At 35.5% G+C, this 19,703-nt stretch overlaps 1 protein-coding gene across 2 annotated transcripts in view; it reads left to right on the top strand.

Annotated features, from left to right (window-relative positions):
* Positions 1-19,703, top strand: part of SLK (STE20 like kinase) — a 2,579,008-nt gene that overhangs the window by 998,639 nt on the left and 1,560,666 nt on the right. For both annotated transcript variants that reach the window (XM_044055960.1, XM_044055959.1), the window contains exon 8: positions 17,922-18,053. In XM_044055960.1, the coding sequence (XP_043911895.1) occupies positions 17,922-18,053 (132 nt within the window). The remainder of the gene's footprint in view (positions 1-17,921; positions 18,054-19,703) is intronic.

Below are 19,703 nucleotides of genomic sequence, written 5' to 3'. Positions count from 1 at the left end.
ACTGTTGCAGTCATTACACTTGGGTTATCCTGCTGGCAGGCTACCCGCAGTCGGCCAGAGTTCCAAAGTCTAGGTCCGGCATCGGTTGTTGTCACCTCTTCCCTGATGTCAGTGTGCCAGGGGTATAAAAGATACAACTGACGCCATTTTCTTCAGTCTTTCTTGCCACGTGGTGCACGAAGCAAAAGCAGTTCGCAAGTGCCAGTCGGCCGACTACTGAGATTTTCGAAATAGAGTTTCAGAACCGAGTTCTTCAATAAAGCTAAGTACCTCGTTGAGGAAACTTTTTCTTGCTCCAGACTGATGTCAGTAAAAGTTAACAATTGTATTTCTTGTGGGAAGCAAATACCTCATAAGGACTTTCACTCTTACTGTATTCTTTGCCTAGGCCCTGACCACGACGTTACTAGTTGTCTGTTTTGTGCTAGATTCAACAAACGCACTATTAAGCCTCGGTTTGATTTTGCTTTACATTACTTTGGCCGAAGGTTCAACTACATAATGCCGTCGGAACAACCGACGACCGGAATTTATAAAAAACGCAAAGACAAAGTAAACTGATGAAGCCTTTTCTAGACCAGTCGCCGGTTCTCAGTGAGGCACTTTCGCAGCCTCTGACACCCGCTACCTCAGAGCCACAGGCCGTATCCGACTCCCACGTGGAGACACTTAGGCCTGTGGAAACTCAAGGTATTGGGCCTGCGGAAACTATTCCCTCAGATGGGTCCAGAGCCACTGAGCAGGCATCGGCTTCTGAGGGTGTTTTCAGACCTTCACAGCTTACTATTAAGTCCACTGCAGCAGCCAAGCCAAAGTCAAAAATACCATTAAAGACAAGGAAACAAGTACAGCATTCTTCTGGACAGTCATCCATGCCAAAGAAACAGATGCTTAAAATGGCCGAAGACCTAATTACTTTGATCAGGGCTTCCCATCCCCCTCCTGATAAAAGGCCTAGGCAGGACACACTGACTATGATTCCTCTGACCAGGTTTCTATTTCCTCTGATTCTTCTTCAAATCAGGGATATTCTATCCCTCCCTATGAGGACTCTGAAGCAGAAGAATCTATACCTTCAGCCTCTCCGCCTGAGGATTATTCTTTTGGGGAAACCCAGCACTCCATGAGGGAGCATTTCCATTGGGAGAGCCAAGATTACTAAGAATCCAAGAAAAGTCTCAGAGACTTCTTTTATTGCCGCAGAACAGGCCCCTGGCTATCCCCCCTGTGCTTGATATTGTTGATGATGTTTTCTCTGAATCCAGTCTGTCTCCTGATTCTTTACCCCATGCACCAGTCAAGCCAGACAGGTACTACAGGGTCTCTGACTCTCATAAATTTCTTTACAAAAACCCTGCTGCGGACCCAGAAACAATTTCTCAGGGTCCCAAAGGGGGGTTAAGGCTTCCACTGCTAAAAACCCTGTCCCCTCTGCTAGAGATTCCAGAGTTCTGGATAGATGGGGGAAAAAAGTTTGCATTTCTGCTACTTTAGCTGTAGGAGCTTTAAGCTGCCAGTTTCACGTGCTTAAATATCAACAGTATCTCATGTCTTTGTTAAAACAGAAAATGCTTATAAACTCAAAAAGTCCTGACATTAAGGAAATGCACGATTTATTGCATGCAGCTGAACAAGTGGGAAAGCCTACTCTGCAATGTGGTTTAGATTCATTAGAGGCTTATTGTAAAGCCACAGTTACAGGCTCTGTCATTCGAAGGCATGCTTGGTTAAAAGAACAAAGTTTACCTGAACATGTTAAAGTAAAATTATTGGATGCTCCACTACAGCATGATACTTTGTTTGGTGTTAAGGCAGAAGAAGTGTTAAAGAAAATGGAGGATAAAGCAAAATCAATGCAGACAGTAAAGGATTTCTTACAGGTTCAACCACCTAGGTTTAGCAGATACTGGCCTTCAAAAAATTGGTCCTTTCCAGTGTCAGACAAAGAGGCAGATACAGATGCCCAAGAGACAAATCTCATCCCCAAGGCTCCTGCAGACCTAAACAATGGGGTGATTCATCCCCCAAAGGAGGAGAAGACAAATCACAACCTTATAGGAAACAGTCCCAATGACTTCCCTCTACAAATGCCAAGTACTTACCTTTTGGCAGCACCCCTAGGGGGAAGGCTAGCACTTTTCTCACAAAATTGGCACATAATCACCCAGGACAAATGGGTACTGAGTATTGTTTCTCAGGGTTACAGGTTCCACTTTCACACCCTTCCAAAATCAAAAGGTATGCCGGACCTGCCACAAAACCAATGGGCAGAGGCACAAAAACAAATTGCTGCTCTCATGGACATGGGAGCTATCCAAAGAGTACCACAGCAAGAACAGGGACAAGGATGATTTTCCTAGTACCCAGAAAGGACAAAGCTTGGAGACCAATACTGGACTTGTCAATCCTAAATACTTTCCTGGATGTTCCAAAATTCAAAATGTTAACAGGGCAGCAACTTCTACCCATGCTGGGCAAGAAGGCTTGGCTAGTTACCTTGGACCTCAAGGAGGCATACCTGCATGTCCCAATCAGACAATCTTGCAGAAGATACCTCAGATTCATAGCTGGCTCAATGCATTACCAATTATCTGCACTGCCCTTTGGCTTATCTACTGCGCCCAGGGTCTTCACAAAATGCCTGGCACCAGTAATTGCATTCTACAGACAAAGAGGAAGTCAAATATATCCCTACTTGGACGACTGCCTTATTCAAGCAGAGAGCAAGGACATTCTTCTAAAACATCTGGCGTTTGTAAAAAGATTACTAATTTGCCTAGGGTATGCAGTAAACGAAAAGAAATCAAAACTAGTGCCCTCTCAAGAAATAATATTCCTGGGTGCAAGCTTAAATACAACTGCCCAGATGGCTTATCTCACGCCAGACAAGCAAAGGCAACTGACTCATTACTTTCAAATGATGGCAACAAAAACCCAGCTCCCTGCAAGAATAATTCTGCAGGCCCTGGGCTTCATGGCGTCCTGCATTCTACTAATTCCATATGCAAGACTGCATATGAGGAAACTACAATGGTATCTAAAAAGTGTTTGGACTCAACATTGCCACAGCCTGGAAACAATAATAACTTGCTTAATTCCCTGCCTACAACAGGAGGTTCGATGGTGGTCCCGGGCCTGTCACCACGACAAGGGACAGCCTTTCACCTTACCCACAGCCAGGCAAACAATAACAACGGATGCATCGGATTATGCCTGGGGGGCACATATGGCAGGAAAATTTATTCAGGGCACGTGGCCCAAGAAACAAATGCATCTTCACATCAATCAAAAAGAGATGCTAGCTGTACAGAATGCCATGACAGCTTTCAAGGACCTACTACATCCTGGACAACTATTAATAAAGACGGACAATACCACAGTTATGTGGTACATAAACAAGCAAGGGGGCACACATTCCTACCCCCTTTGCAGGCAAGCCATGACTTTGTGGAACACAGCACTGACCTATCAAGTACATCCGTGGGCACAATTCCTGCCAGGAACGAAAAATACACTGGCAGGCAAACTAAGCAGAAATCCTATGGATCCTCACGAATGGAAACTAAATCCACAGGTCTTCAGCATGATAACAAGGAAATGGGGACGCCCAGACATAGATCTTTTTGCCTCCCCTCACAACTGCCAACTACAGAAATTCTGCACAAGAACTTATGACTCAGAAGCATGGAAAGTGGATGCTCCATCATTCAGCTGGAAAACTCTGACAGTTTGTCTTCCCTCCACTGCCTCTTCTTCCCAAGGTGCTCCTAAAAGTCAGACAAGAGAGGCCAAAAATTATCCTGATTGCCCCAGACTGGCCACGACAGCACTGGTACCCAATCCTAAAGAGCTTGTGTCAAGGCCCAGCCTGGCCTGTACCTCAAATTCCTTATCTTCTGACTCATCAAAACAATCAGATTCTGCACAGTCAACTCAGAACCTTAAATCTGGCTGCATGGCAGATAATATAGCCACTCAGACTGCACCTCTCTCTAAAGCTGTTATGGATGTCATTTTAGAAGCCAGGAGGCCCAGCACTAGGAAATCTTATGCAGAAAAATGGAAGAGATTCTGTGCTTGGAATCAGGCACAAGGCCTCGAACCACTTGTTCCAAATATACCTCAGATTTTACAATACCTAACAGAGATGCTGGACAAAGGCCTGTCCTTCTCATCTATTAAGATCCATGCCTCTGCCATTTCAGCTCATTACAATATGGAACCTCCTATTTTTTCATATCCACTACTAAGACAGTACCTCAGAGGGGCCAAAAACATAAGACCCCCAAGGAGAGCACCAATACCTACTTGGGATCTCAATTTTGTTTTATAAAAGCTCACACTGCCTCCTTTTGAACCAGCCAGCACAGCTGATATAAAATTCGTGTCATGGAAAACTGCTCTGCTCCTAGCAGTAACTTCAGCAAGAAGAGTCTCAGAGTTACAGGCATTAATGGCAGTGGAACCTTTCATCATTTTTCACCAGGACAGGTTCTCTCTAAGGACAAACCCAACATTCATGCCAAAGGTGGTTTCCAATGTGGCTCTTAACCAAACCATTAGTTTTCCAACTTTCTATCCAAATCCCCAGAATAAAGGGGAGAGACTTTTGCACGCTTTGGACATACACAGATAGCTACGATTCTACTTGGACAAAACAAAAGCTTTCAGAAAAACTGAGCAACTATTTGTAGCCTATGCGGCAGGATCACAAGGAAAGCCTATCTCAAAGCAGATCATTTCAAAATGGATAGGACACTGCATTCGCTTCTGTTATGCACAACATAAGAAATCAGTACCTAAGGGCATTAGGTCACATTCTGCCAGAGCAGCAGCCACTTCAGCAGCCTTTCTCAGAGGAGTACCAACCAAAGACATTTTAGAAGCTGAAACCTGGAGTTCAGTGCATGCTTTCACCATGCACTACCACTTACCTCTCTACTCTAAATCCAGAGCAGGCTTTGCCACTGCAGTTCTGCAGGGCCTGGTAGCCTCTCCTAATCCTATTTAGGCCCAGCCACCCAACCTCAGCTTTGGGATTCAACCCAAGTGTAATGACTGCAACAGTGAAACACGATGGATGTAGTACAGTTGTGTACCTACCATGTTCGAGTGTATTCACTGTTGCAGTCCAGGTTACCCACCCACCATCCCCCTTTTCATTGCTGAGACTTTTCTGTACTTCTCAACTCTATACAACCTATGTGGTGTATTTGCTTGTAGATGAAGGAAATGTTTATTTTGGTACATGCATGCTTTTTGGCATAATTTTTTTCAGCTTTCCTTTCTGGGGGCACCTGACATCTGGGGTAAGAAAAACTGAAGAAAATGGCGTTGGTTGTATCTTTTATACCCCTGGCGCACTGACGTCAGGGAAGAGGCGACAACAACCAATGCCGGACCTAGACTTTGGAACTCTGGCTGACTGCGGGTAGCCTGCCAGCAGGATAACCCAAGTGTAATGACTGCAACAGTGAATACACTCGAACATGTACATTTATGGTAGGTACACAACTGTACTTTGTCTCCTTTTCGAACGCAAAGAGAGGTAGAGCAGTTACCAAAGTTATGCTAGCGAGATGTTTGAAAGACTGCATTACCTTCTACTTTTTCAAAGGTATTCCTTTACAAGGACAAATAAAGGCCCATTCAAAAAGGTCGATGTTTACATCTCAGGCTTTTTGGTCTAGAGTTTCAATTGAAGAGTTTGTGCTGCTGCTACTTCATCAAACCCCTCACTTTCGTTATGCATTACAAATTGGACATCATATCCAGGAATAGAAGTGCCTTTGGTTCTGCTGTACTCCGGAATATCCTTCCTTGATGGCCTCCCTGGATTATAGTAGCTGGGTACTCTGTCCCATAGGTTAATGAAACAAAGTGGACAACATCAGATAAAGAAGTTATGTTTTTATAACTTTCCATCTCTGCTGTCCATCGTCTTTTCTATTAACCTTCCTGCCCCCCTTCCCCCTAGCCAGGTCTTTGGGAAGCCTGGTAGAATTTATAAGAAATCTCTATTCTTTCAGTTGAGCTCCTGATGTTCTCTTTCATTGTTTTATATATGTATATATATATATATGTGTGTGTGTGTGTGTATATATATATATATATATATATATATATATATATATATATACATATATATATATACATATATATATATATGTGTGTGTGTGTGTGTATATATATATATATATATATATATATATGTGTGTGTGTGTGCATATATAAATATATATAAATATATATATATACATATTTGATCTGTCTGCTATTTTAGGGTAGTATAATGTTTGTTAGCAGTTATTTTATTTTTATAGTAATGTTTGTTTTCAGGATGATATTGCTGACATTTTTTTTTTTTTAAAACAAGTTTATTGTTTTAACATATAAGAGAAATATCATAACAATTTTATACAAATAATTAAAAATAGGTATTATTATAATATTCAACAAAACAACTAAAGTATTTACAAAGACATCCACTACAATCAGATCAATTAATTAAACTAAAATACTGTGCTATTGAAATTAGAATTTTTTTTAACAAATTTTGTAAATTATCCCATACAATAAAATGTGATGTTTTTCTAGTTGTTCTCATTCTAATTGTGCTTATTTCCATATGACACATTATATTCATAACATTTTTAAATTCATTGAACGAAGGAGGTGTATCTGAAATCCAATTTCTAGTTATTATTTTCCTAGCCACTGCTAGGATAGACCATAACAAGGGAAGCTTAATCTTTTTAACACATTGAGGTACAGGTGTGTTGAATAATACAAGAGACTTAGAAATAATGAAATTATCTGTAAAAAGAGCCTGCAAAAATTCATTAATTGACTTCCAGTATTCTTTCAACTTCATACAGTCATAAAACATATGAGCCCAGTCAGCATTAATTTCTACATTACATCTCTTACATAGATTATCTTTATTATTAATTTTATTCATCATCAAAGGTGTGTAAAAAGATCTATGTAAAAATTTCCATGTATAAAGTCTCCAGACAATGGAAGATGTAGTTCTATAAGCAGATTCCAATATATATTGTTTATCTTGTTGAGTTGGTGGGTCCCCATTAATAGAGGTGAAATAATTCCAGTATGAATCTACATTGTAAAAAGTTTCTTGTCTGATAATTTTATGTATATATGAAAGTTTACCTTTATCAGAAACTTTATGCTGTAAATTTATTATCAAGTAATCAATCAGTTTTGGAATAGATTCTTTAACTGTTATAGACATTAGATCTATTCTATCAATGAGATGTTGTCTAAAGCTCTGAACCTCTAACCAGCAAGTTTCTCTTAGATCAAATTCTTGTTTTAAGAAATCTAGATTTTTAACTTTATCATCAGATATCAGCTGATACCAGTACTTTAGATTATTATCTATAGCTAAATGAGCTCCTTCAGAAGTAGATGACATAAGCATACCCTGAGTATAAATTATAGGGAATACAATAAAATTCCATTCCCTATACTTAGGGTGCATGAATATAAAGTTACGATAACTAATAATAATATTTAATGGGTAACAAACCATATGTTTAGGTGTAATAGGTGAAGTACAAAATTCCTTTAGCAACCACAACATGGAGTTATTTATAATCATATTTTTATGTGTTAAGGAGATTTTCATGAAGTGCATACTAATTAGCTCCCAATAATCTTTCCATTTTGCGACATATGACCGATCTATTAATAAAGTAATAACTTTTATAATAGAAGAGATAATATATAAATTAAAGTCTGGAAAGGAATACCCCTTGAGACCAGCTATTAGTATGTTTCTTTAATGCAATCCTAGGTCTATTAGGTGCCCATAAGAAATTTAACATTAGTGTATTCAGTTTCTTGATAGTTATTTTTGTAGGTGAAAGTATTATTGATTGTATTAAGTATAAAATCTTGGGGAATGTTATCATTTTAATAATTGTAAGTCTCTCCTCCATAGTAAAAAACATATTATTCCAGGTATTAAAAAGATTTTGTATATTAAGAAAACAGGTATTATAGTTATTATATATAATAGATTTAATATCTTTAGATAGTATTATACCTAAATAAGTTATCTGACCTGAGTTGGGTACATATTTAGTAAAATCACTAATGAGAGTATTTTTTCGTGTATATATAGGTAGTATTTTAGTTTTTCTTCATTGAATATTAAACCAGAAATACTTTTAAAATTCATCATTTTATCAAATAAAGACTGCATAGAAGAATTAGATCCTGCTGATGTAATTAGAACATCATCTGCAAAAAGTTGAATTTTTGATGTTGTATTTTCTTCTATTTCAAAACCCTCTATGTCAGTACTGTTTCTAATCAAATTAGCCCAAGGCTCCATTACTAAAGTGAATAATAGTGGAGAAAGTGGACATCCTTGCTTTGTACCTTTAAGAATGGGTATTTTTGTGAAACATATGTTCCTACCTTAATATAAGCCAGCGTTCCTTTGTATAAATGCTCAATTAAATTTACAAATGCATCAGAGAAATTTGTGCACTTCAGTAAGGTAAACAGATAGTCCCAACTTACTGAATCAAATGCTGAACCTATATCAAGACTAATAAGTGTTAAATCTTTCTTTTTCCTATTTGCAAAATCAATTAATGTTAAAGTTCTTCTTATATTATCAAAATTATTTCTATTTACAATGAAGCCCGTCTGATCTATGTCTATAATGCCGGGGATAATTGTCTTCAATCAGCAAAAATACTCAGAAACATTTTATAATCAACATTAAGTAATGAGATGGGTCGATATGAAGAACATCTAGTTGGATCTTTATTAGGTTTTAAAATTGGTGAAATAAATGTATATTGCCAAGATGGGGGGGTTATTAACTCAGTTTGGGCCAGAATAAAAACCTTATGTATTAATGAATATGTAGTTTTAGAAAGGATTTTATATATCTCTGGTATAATACCATCATTACCCGGTGCTTTGTTTGATTTAAGCTTATTTATTTGTGTAATAACTTCTGTATATGAAATACTCTTGTCCAATAGTTTAATCTGTTGTTTATTAAGCTTTTTATTCATGTTTGTGGTTATAAACTCCTTTATTTTATCTTTAGGTTCCATGTTAATGTTGTTATGGTTAATCTTGTGAAAGTGATTTCTAAATTCATCCAGTATTTCTGGTATACTAGAAACATTCTTCTTTTCCTTAGAGAAAAGATTTCTTTGATATGGTTTTGTTTATTCAATCTTTTGTTTTATTTTTAAGTCTATGTAAGTATTTGGGGCTTATTGAATAAGACAAAACTTGTATTTCTCTAAAGTTATTTTAACTTTATGAGTTAAAATTTCTTTGTATTTCTCATTTAGTTTGTTTATTTCTTCAATAACTTTCTTGTCCATAATATTTTCTTTATTATTATGTTTATAAGAGTCTAGTTTACTTTGAATATCTAACAATTCCTTATCCCAAGATTTCCGTTTGTTATTATACCATCTGATACTTTGTCCATATAGATATGATTTTAAGGCATCCCAAACATAGACAATGGAGACTTCAGGAGTATTATTTATGTCTAGAAAATGTTGTACTTCTGAAAGTATATATTCTTTATAGTCTTTTAGCTGAGTTAAGTATGCTGGTATCCTTTTGATCTGAACATTATGAGTATTTTTTATCATGAATTCAAAAACAATTGAGTTATGGTCAGATATAGGACATGAAATGATTTTGGAATTAATTAAATCTGTTACCATCTGGTTAGAAATAAAGACCCTATCTATTTTTGAATAAGTTTTGTATCTGTTAGAAAAAAAGGTGTATGGTAATGATTTTGACTCTATCTGATTATTAATATCATTCCAATGATAAGAATTAGCAAAATCATTTAAATGTTTTGCATTAGATGTAATTCTTCTTTTCTTTATAGTGGTAGTATCACTTTCATGTAGTATACAATTAAAATCACCAGCTAAAATAATACCCCTATAGAGAATGATATGATCTTATCAATATGATGTTTCACTGTATTAATACCAATTCCAGGTATCCAGTATACATTAATTAAAGTGTAAGTCTTCCCATTAATTTGTATTGTAACCATACAAAACATTCCTTTGTCATCCTGATAAGACTTAATGGTTTTAGGAATGGGCATACTTTTATTCCATAAAATAGCCACTCCTCTTTTTTTCTGAGTGTGCTCTGAACTAACCAATACTGCATACTTATTAGTGGCTAGTTTATCAATATCTTTTTTCAAGAGATGGGTTTCCTGCAGGAAGACTAGATTGGCCTTGTGTAGATTAATGTATCTTATTAGGCTTGCCCTTTTACATGGATTATTCAATCCATTAATGTTTAAAGAAATTCCTTTTAAAGATGTCATTTGGCATTTTTAAAACTCAAGAATCTTATGATCGAAATAACAAGATAAATAATGTTACATCTCCTCTTTTAGGTGTACCTTTAAATATAGCTGTATTTATTAAATCTCTTATGGGATTTTGTATAGGATTCAATTTTGTTTGTAGTGACAATGAGTGTACAAAATATATTGTGGATGTCAAAACTATATACATATAACAATGAACAAGTAAAAATAATGTAAGGATTAAACCTTGCATCCCGCCTGGAGTTGAAAACTCCAACTTAGAGCAGTATTTACTACTCAAGTTAACCCCCTACCCTAAGCAGCAGTACCTCAGCTACCACCTTATCAATTTAATACTAGTTATATTTAACTGAGGTTAACAGTTTTCAATTCAATTATCTATCAAGACAAAACTACACATTTGGTAAAACAGCATCATATAAACTAAAATAAACTTTTTTTTTATTTTTATTTATTTTTTTTTTTTAAACTGCTCATACTATTATATAGATCTATGTAATATATAACACTTGAATTCTAATAGCATTCAAATAATCTTAATGTTAGAAATCAAGAGGAGAGAAAATTATGTTCTAACATTCATTTAAATCAAAAACTTTGGCTAATATGATTCAGACATTACATGCATTAAGATGTATCTATTTTCTGTCATGTGAATTCTATCAACAGCTTCCAAAAAAATCTTGAATTGTTTGTATATGAGCATTTACTTAAACTCATTATTGTCAATAGAGTAAAATATTGTATTCATAAAAATTATTATACATCATATTGCATAGTTATGCAGATTCTCAGAAACACCTGCGTTATTACCTAAAAAAAAAAAAAAAAAAAAAGCCATCACACACATATACATATACACACACACATATACACACACACACACACACACATATACACATACACATATATACATAGATACACACACACACACACACATATATATATATATATATATATATATATATATATATATATGATCTCACTGAGTTGTGTGTTAGTAGAGCACTATCCTACTTGCTGTCCCTAGAATAAATCTGTCTGCTTTATACAAAATAATGCACAGCAAACACATATTAGTAACCAGATTTTACAATCATGCTAACCTACTGCTTTAAAATATATCACATGACATTTCTTCCAGAATAGAGTTATAAGATTATTTATGCTTGCCAATCAGATGAATTAAATGAGTTATAGTAAAGTATATGTTTGGGACACAAGTTTTTAACACAGATTATTATGCTACTGTTAAGTAGATTTTCAAAAACATTTAAATAAATGTTTCATTTTCTATGCCTTCTAAAATAAGATATTTACTTGCTACAAGAAACTACATCATCCAAACTCATCATAACTGACATATTTTATGAATAGAGTATTTTTCCTGAATCTGTGGTGTGTCAGTGTGATAACCTTGTCAATGTTTATACTAACTGCTTTCAGTTTCTCTGTGAAAATTCTGTGAGTGAAGCTTCTGAGGAAACTCATGGACACTATGCATGAGACAGCCCACATCCCAGATTGTCCCCTTAACATTTTGGCGGGAAACTTATTAAAACTTGTGGCAAACATTCATTTTGTCAATAGAGTAAAATATTGTATTCATAGAAATTATTATAAATCATATTGGATAGTTATGCAGATTCTCAGAAAAAAGCCATCACACTCACACACATTCACACACACACACACACACACACACACACACACACATATATATATATATATATATATATATATATATATATATATATATATATGATCTCACTGAGTTGTGTGTTAGTAGAGCACTATCCTACTTGCTGTCCCTAGAATAAATCTGTCTGCTTTATACAAAATAATGCACAGCAAACACATATTGGTAACCAGATTTTACAATCATGCTAACCTACTGCTTTAAAATATATCACATGACATTTCTTCCAGAATAGAGTTATAAGATTATTTATGTTTGTCAATCAGATGAATTAAATGAGTTATAGTAAAGTATATGTTTGGAACACAAATTTTAACACAGATTATTATGCTGCTGTTAAGTAGATTTTCAAAAACATTTAAATAAATGTTTCATTTTTTATGCCTTCTAAAATAAGACATTTACTTACTACAAGAAACTACATCATTTAAACTCATTATAACTGACATATTTTATGAACAGAGTATTTTCCTGAATCTGTGGTGTGTCAGTGTGATAACCTTGTCAATGTTTATACTAACTGCTTTCAGTTTCTCTGTGAGAATTCTGTGATTTGAAGATTCTGAGGTAACTCAAGGACATTGTGCATAAGACAACCCACATCCCAGATTGTCTCTCTTAACATTTTGGCGGGAAACGTATTAAAAACTAGTGACAAACATTCATTTAGCAGTGTAAATGCATCTAAACATGACAGAACCTCCACAATGTATTCCACAGATCATAACAGCCTCTATGCAAGTGAAATTAAACTCAAAATTACCAACAAGCAATAAAACTCAGCATTCTTCTCCCAACTCAATTTTCATACAAATCCTATTATTCACTGTGCCCACACAGTCTAAAAGCATTTCTATATATTAATAAAGAAAAGAAAAGAGAGTAGAAAATAAAAGGGAGTGAGGCAGAAATAAAAAATGTAAGAGAAAGCTGTAAGAAGTATATACAATGGAATGTTACTTACTGTTTATATTAATAGAGTTAAAAATAAAACATATTATTTACTCTTATTTAGTTCTGATTATTATTAGTTAAAGCATGACAGATTATTTACAAACAAGCATAAGCAGTATAATCAAGAAAGTATAATTAGAAATAGCATTTGAAGAACTTATAAACTTTTACAAGAAATAAATATGTTATTATTCTATTAATGATATTTTCATTACTGTTCTCTCCTGCCCTCCCCCACCCTTTACCCACTACATAATCTAAATAGAATGTCATTGTTTAAACAAAGAAAATAATAAAAGAAGAAGGAAAAAAAAAAGGTAAAGATTAAAATGTATCAAATTACTAACCTTACTTTTTCAGAAAGAAAAACAAATCGAGTCACAGCCTGCCATTAAATCCTCAGGCATTTTGACTGGTTATGAAACAAAACATTTCTTTGCACATAGAGAATAACTTTGATTAAATCTTTTCCAAAATATTTGTGGCTTTCTGGAAATGCAGGAACTATATTCAAAAAGATTAATAATGAACTAAAATGATGAGAGAGAAAAAAAACATATAACAAATCATTTGTTTTTTAGTCTCTTCTTCTCTGAAGTCTTCCAGGAAGCTTCAGTTGCCAATCTCTTTAATGAAGAACTAGCCCATTCCATTTCTTCTATTTTATCCAAAATCCTTTTTCTTTGACAAACAGTAAAGCAGAGTCTAAATCATCGAAGACCTTAGGACCATCAGGAAGGAAGATTTTAAGCTTGGCAGGAAACAGAAGGTATGTTTTAAACTGTGCTTTTTAAGCTCCCTTATTAGTGGCAGAAAAACTTTTCTTTTAGCAATTACCATGGAAGAATAGTCATTGTCAAAACGCACAGTTGTCTCATTAAACTTAACAGGAGCTTTAGCCCAAGCAGATTTAAGAACCATCTCTTTATCAAAAGATGATAGAAATCTAACTATAACTGATCTAGGATAGTTTTTGTTAGAGTTAGTATTAGCTATAGATCTATGTGCTCTTTCGATACCAAAAGAGAATGCTTCTGGTAAATCTAAAGTTTTAGGGAGCCATGTTAAAAAAGAAGTAATATTGTTACCTTCAATATTTTCTGGCAGTCCAAAAATCCTAATGTTATTGCGCCTAGATCTATTTTCCAGGTCATCCAGCTTTGTTTGTAAATGTGTATTTTGTTTCAGCAGAAACTCAATGTTGATTTCCTGTTCTTGTATTTTATTTTCCATGTCATTCACAGCTTCTTCTATGCCTGTCATCTGGATCTTCTGTTGTTGCAGGTCCATATGTAACAAGTCTATTTGTTTTGTAGTTTTTCTATGAAAGTGTCTATTTTAGTATCCATTTTATCCATCTTAGCAGTAAGTTGCTGGACTATAATTATCAGAGACTGAAGTTCTTTCTTGATGCTGGAGTCTTGAGAATTTGTCTTACTGGAACTCATTTCAGACTGATAAACTGACAGGAAAATTTCCAAAGTAATTTCTGACAGGAATATTATTAAGATTTCCTTTCTTTTTTAGATATAGTTCAAGTACTATATAAAACAAACATATTTAGAAAGAAAATTACTTCAAGAATTAATTTTTTAGGTAATTAATTCCTGTCAATGTAATGAAATTGGTGGAGCTGAAGAAATCTGCTGCTATCCTGTGTTCATCCTTGGCCACGCCCCTCTATTGCTGACATTTTTGAGAAGGCGCTATCTTTTGTCCCTAGTAGAAAAGGTGGTTTGGATGATTTACTAATTGGTCTGAAGTTATACACAAGAAAATTGAATTTTCAATTTTGTTTTAAGAACAACAGTCAAGATACCAGTGGCACAAATATATGTAGAAAACCAAGTGCATTTAATCCTTCCCTCTGCCCTATTGTCCAAACATTTGAAAAAATGTGTGAATTGGACATTCGGTCATTATTTAAAGGAGGAGGTAGGTTGGATGACGAGATGAATCTAACCAGATCTGAGATGGATACACTCAAAAATGTGTGTGCTAATCACACAATAAGAATTATGAAACCAGATAAAGGGGGTGGGTTGACTATAATGGACCGAAACACTTACATAGAGAAAATGCTTGATATTTTACACTCAGACACCTATTGTCAGATTAGTATTAATGAGAAGAATATTTTATATAGGAGGGTTGATATAATATTAGAACAACTACTCCTTAATAGACAAATCTCACTGGATGAACATTCTTTCGTGTTAGTAAAATGGCCAAAAACACCCACAATATTTGGCATTCCGAATATCCATAAAGATCTTAGTAACCCCCCCCCTTTAGGCCTATAGTAGATGCTAAGGCATCTAAAATATACTTCATTGCTAAATTTATTGACACTACTTAAAAACATCTTGGTAAATTGTCAGTGATAATTAATGACTCCTGGGATCTTCTAAAAAAACTTAAGGAGATGTATAGTGACAACTTAATATTTGTCACTATAGATGTAAAAGATTTTTTTTTCTATTATTCCTCACGAAACCTTTATTGAATGGTTTTATTTATTTTTATGTCGTCACATTGATTTAGGACACAACCATATTCTTACCATTAGAACACTAATGGAACTTGTTTTAGAGACCAATATTATTGTGTTTGAAGAACAGTTATTCAAACAGAGCAATGGGGTGGCAATGGGGGGCCACATGTGCCCCCATTTTTGCAAACTCTGTCCTAGCTTTTTGGGAGACAAGAGTTTATATTTTCAAGCCCATGTGCAAAATGTTGGAAATTTTACGGTCGTTATTTGGACGACATTCTTATTATTTGGGATGATAGTAAAGACCAACTTGACAAGTTTCTGGAATTTATTGAGGACAGTACTGATTTTTTGAAATTTTCTCATGCATTTTCATATGAGAAAATTAATTATTTGGATATTACTATTTACAAAAATATAATGGAACAACGGTTTGAGACCACCATATTTAGAAAACCCACCTACTCCAACACACTACTGCATTTCAGCAGCTTTCACCCTATACATCAAAAGAAGGCATTAGTGAAAGGACGGGGTTAGACTGGCCAGGATGATCTCAGAGAATCATGAGTTCCTGGATCAAATCAAAATACTTAAGGGGATGTTAACAAATAGGGGATACCCTGGAGAATATGTGGACAATATTCTCCAGGAGGTAACCACAAAAAGAGAAAATGGTTTCTTTTTTCCATTACTTGGTAAAGGCATCAATGTCACTATGATAAAAAATATTAATGGAGAGAACAATATTTTTAATAAGGTTGGTACTTTTAGATACAACATGTATTATAGTAATATTGTGAAAATCATCCAACACAACTGGAATTTATTTAATACTAATCAGGAATTGCTCGATATTGTAAGTTCAGCACCTAATTTAATATATAAAAAAGATACCACTTTTAAAAATATGTTGGAGAACACTATTGAACCTTATTCTGGAACTAGGGGTATGGTTAAGTGTGGGTTTTGTTTACAATGCCAGGCTATCATAGAAGGAAATGAAATGTACATACCTAATTTTGGTAAATTCAAACATAAAAAGAAGTTTACATGTAGTAGCAAGGCAGTAGTATATATAGGAATGTGTACTCAATGCCCCTGTTTTTATATTGGTAAAACCATCAACGCCCTTAGGAGCAGAATGTATCAACATTTTTATGATATCAAAAAACAGGACATAAAAAATATGTTGGCTGTCCATGTTAAAAACAACGATGGTCATTCCTTTAGATTTTCAGTTCTTGACAAGTCACATTAGGAGACAGGGGTGGACCCCTTAATGACTTTCTTGAATCTAGGGAATTGAGATGGCAACTTAGAACAAATGCAACACATTATCTAGGTTTGAATACTAACATATCTGTTAGTTCTATTCTTAGACTTAAAACAGAGGGCTAATTTGTAACATTCTCTGTAGTAACATACCACACTGGATGGATTGTTATGGTTTGTCTGTTTTCAACATTTTTGATATATGGTTCTTTAATTTTAATTATGCAACAGGCTTAATTGATGATGATGTCAGCAATTTTGTATGGTAATTTGGAGGGCTGTGAGGGTATTTATTGGGTCAGTGTTTGTATTACTGTGATTCTGATCAAGTTTTTTAATAAAAAACGAAAGGGCTAAATCTATTTTTGGTGTGGATCTGAGCTGTCTTTTCCTTGTGGATTATCAGTTTTGTGTGTTTTGGTGGTGTTTAAAGCAATACATATATACATATGTTCCATGTAAAAACTTATGATAAATAATAAATGTCCACAAAATAATTTAAAAAGCTGTGACTTGCACTGTTAAGTATTAAATCATTTAAATGAATTGAGTATTACAGGTTTGTGGATGGGTATTCATTTTTTCCCTGAGTATGTGCAGTCTTGAAGTTAGTATATGGGGGTGGTGGGTGGTCTGTCAGTTATTGTCATAATGTGCAGACCTGTACAGGCTTAGATGCAGGAGGTACAATTTGGCTGACATTGACGGAGGGACTAATGAAAGACGAGGCAGACCTGTTCTGTTCCCACTGCTGCAGTACTTTTTCTCAAAGACACTGTTAAGATGGGTATTTGTCCATCTGTACTTTTATAATGGAATGAAAGAGTAGAATAACCAGTTCTGTCTTGGAGTAAATGGTGATGTTTTAGTGCACAGTCAAGAAAATTGTGTGTGACATTTTAAGTCAGTAGCTGAGCTTTTACTGGTGGAATGGGTCTTTTCTGAGTACTTGGTGTTTGTGGTTTACTGTTTATTATTGTGTTGTACTGTGAAGTGCCTATAACCTTGCTTACGTTTTGTTTTTTTGTATTGTAAATAATCCTGAGTAACCCAGGATGTTCAGATTCCTACTCTTTGCTTGATGTGATGATCCTGACTTGATAATTTTGTTTATCTCAATTCTGTAGCATCCATTTGTGGCCAGTGTCACCTCCAATAAACCAGTCCGGGAGCTAATAGCTGAAGCCAAAGCAGAAGTATTAGAGGAAGTTGAAGAAAGTAAAGATGAGGAAGAGGAAGAAGAACCAGAAACACCACTTGTGAGCACATTTTTGTTTGTACTGCTGTGATGTGTGAGAAAAAAAATCCTGGCTAATACTCGCCAAGATGTATACAAGTCCATGGTGAAAGCCCATAATAGCACTTTGTGCTTTTGAAATTACGAGGTCTGTTATTGCTCTGATTCATGGGAGGGAAAAATATATATATATATGTATACATATGCATTATTACATTTTGTAATTTTTTTTCTCTCCTCCATTTAGGTATAATGCAAGAGTCATGTTTGAGTGACCAAGACAGTGGTATTCTTCCTTTTTCTTAATACTCATCGCATGCTTCAACTTATCCCACAAATGCAAGACTTTCACTTCTGTTCGTAGCAAATTTTTTAACTAATCTCTGGGAAAACCAGACATGAGATACTGCCATAAGGGCAGCATTTTATCTCCTGTAACTTGAAATGGAGTGGTATGCAAGAGACCTAGTGAACGTCTTCGGTCACATACTTCTTAATGTAAATTTGCTCTTTAGGCAGCTCTTGAGGACCAGTTCCTCCCTAATACTTGAGTGTTCAGGCTTATGCCTTTGGTCTGTTGATGATGAGGAGCCTCTGAAAAGTGCATTCTGGCAGCCACTTTTGGTTCATCATTCCTGGGTGGTTGGTACTGTCTTTCTCTCAGTTAAGTGTCCAGAGCATTGTTCAATAGCTGACTTACACCTGACAGACCATTCTTCACATATCCCATGGTTTAATTTCTTCCAATTCTTTTGGGTTTCTAATACCATGATTGGAATGGGCCCCATTCCTAAGTCAAGGGGTATAATTAAAGTTCATGAAATTAATATTGTTTTAGTCTTTGTTAGCCAAAAGTGCTTTTTGCAGCACACTGTGTGCCCAGAATGGACTCCTCCTGTATTTCATAAGGAGTTGCATGTATTGCTAACATATCTAAGTACAACTATAAATTCTTTTTTAGACCCATTGCACCTGCTACTATTGGAACTGTTTGGGTATCTTCTTCCACATTGCTCTTGTTTCTGCCTGCAAATCCTGATATTTATGATTTGTCTTTTTCTTTATACAAAATACTCCAGCTATACTCTGTCGCATATTGTCTACTCCGAGGCTATCTCTGCTTAACATACAAGTCCATGTCAAACCCAGAGCTGTTGGACATGCTACACTTAAAGAAATTCCAATCCCACAGAGCCACACGCTCCAGGGATCTAAATCTTGTCATCACAATAAACAAAACATGCTGGAGGGATAGGTTCCTGACCCAGAGACTCCCCAGACTCTTGAATAGACTGCCCATACATGTCAAGCAAAGTGCCTCTTTGTCTCTCTTCAAAAGGAACCTTGATGATTGGTTGGGAGAAAGGAAATTCACCTCAGGGATCACGTCAGTTGCCCTGCTAGACAGGGGTCCAGGGAAGTAAATAGTGTGGGAAGAAATAGCCAGGGAATTGTTATGGCTAGGCTTGTATAGGCCCTAGGGCCGATAGCCTAGTACCAACCTATTAACCTATAATACTGTAATCACTAGGTGTAGTAGTTCCAGTGAGCAGTGTTGCTTCTCTCTCTCTCTCTCTGTCTACTATATCAGCTTTTCTCGCATCTGTTTTTTGAACTGTTTGAAGTGGGTGATCCCATGTGATGTACACTTCGTCAGTGTCTGTAATGCTTT

This window comes from Protopterus annectens, chromosome 14.part0, assembly GCF_019279795.1.
Source record: "Protopterus annectens isolate FY-2018-M chromosome 14.part0, PAN1.0, whole genome shotgun sequence".
NCBI classification, from domain to species: Eukaryota; Metazoa; Chordata; order Ceratodontiformes; family Protopteridae; genus Protopterus; species Protopterus annectens.
This window is presented reverse-complemented; position numbering and strand designations above follow the sequence as displayed.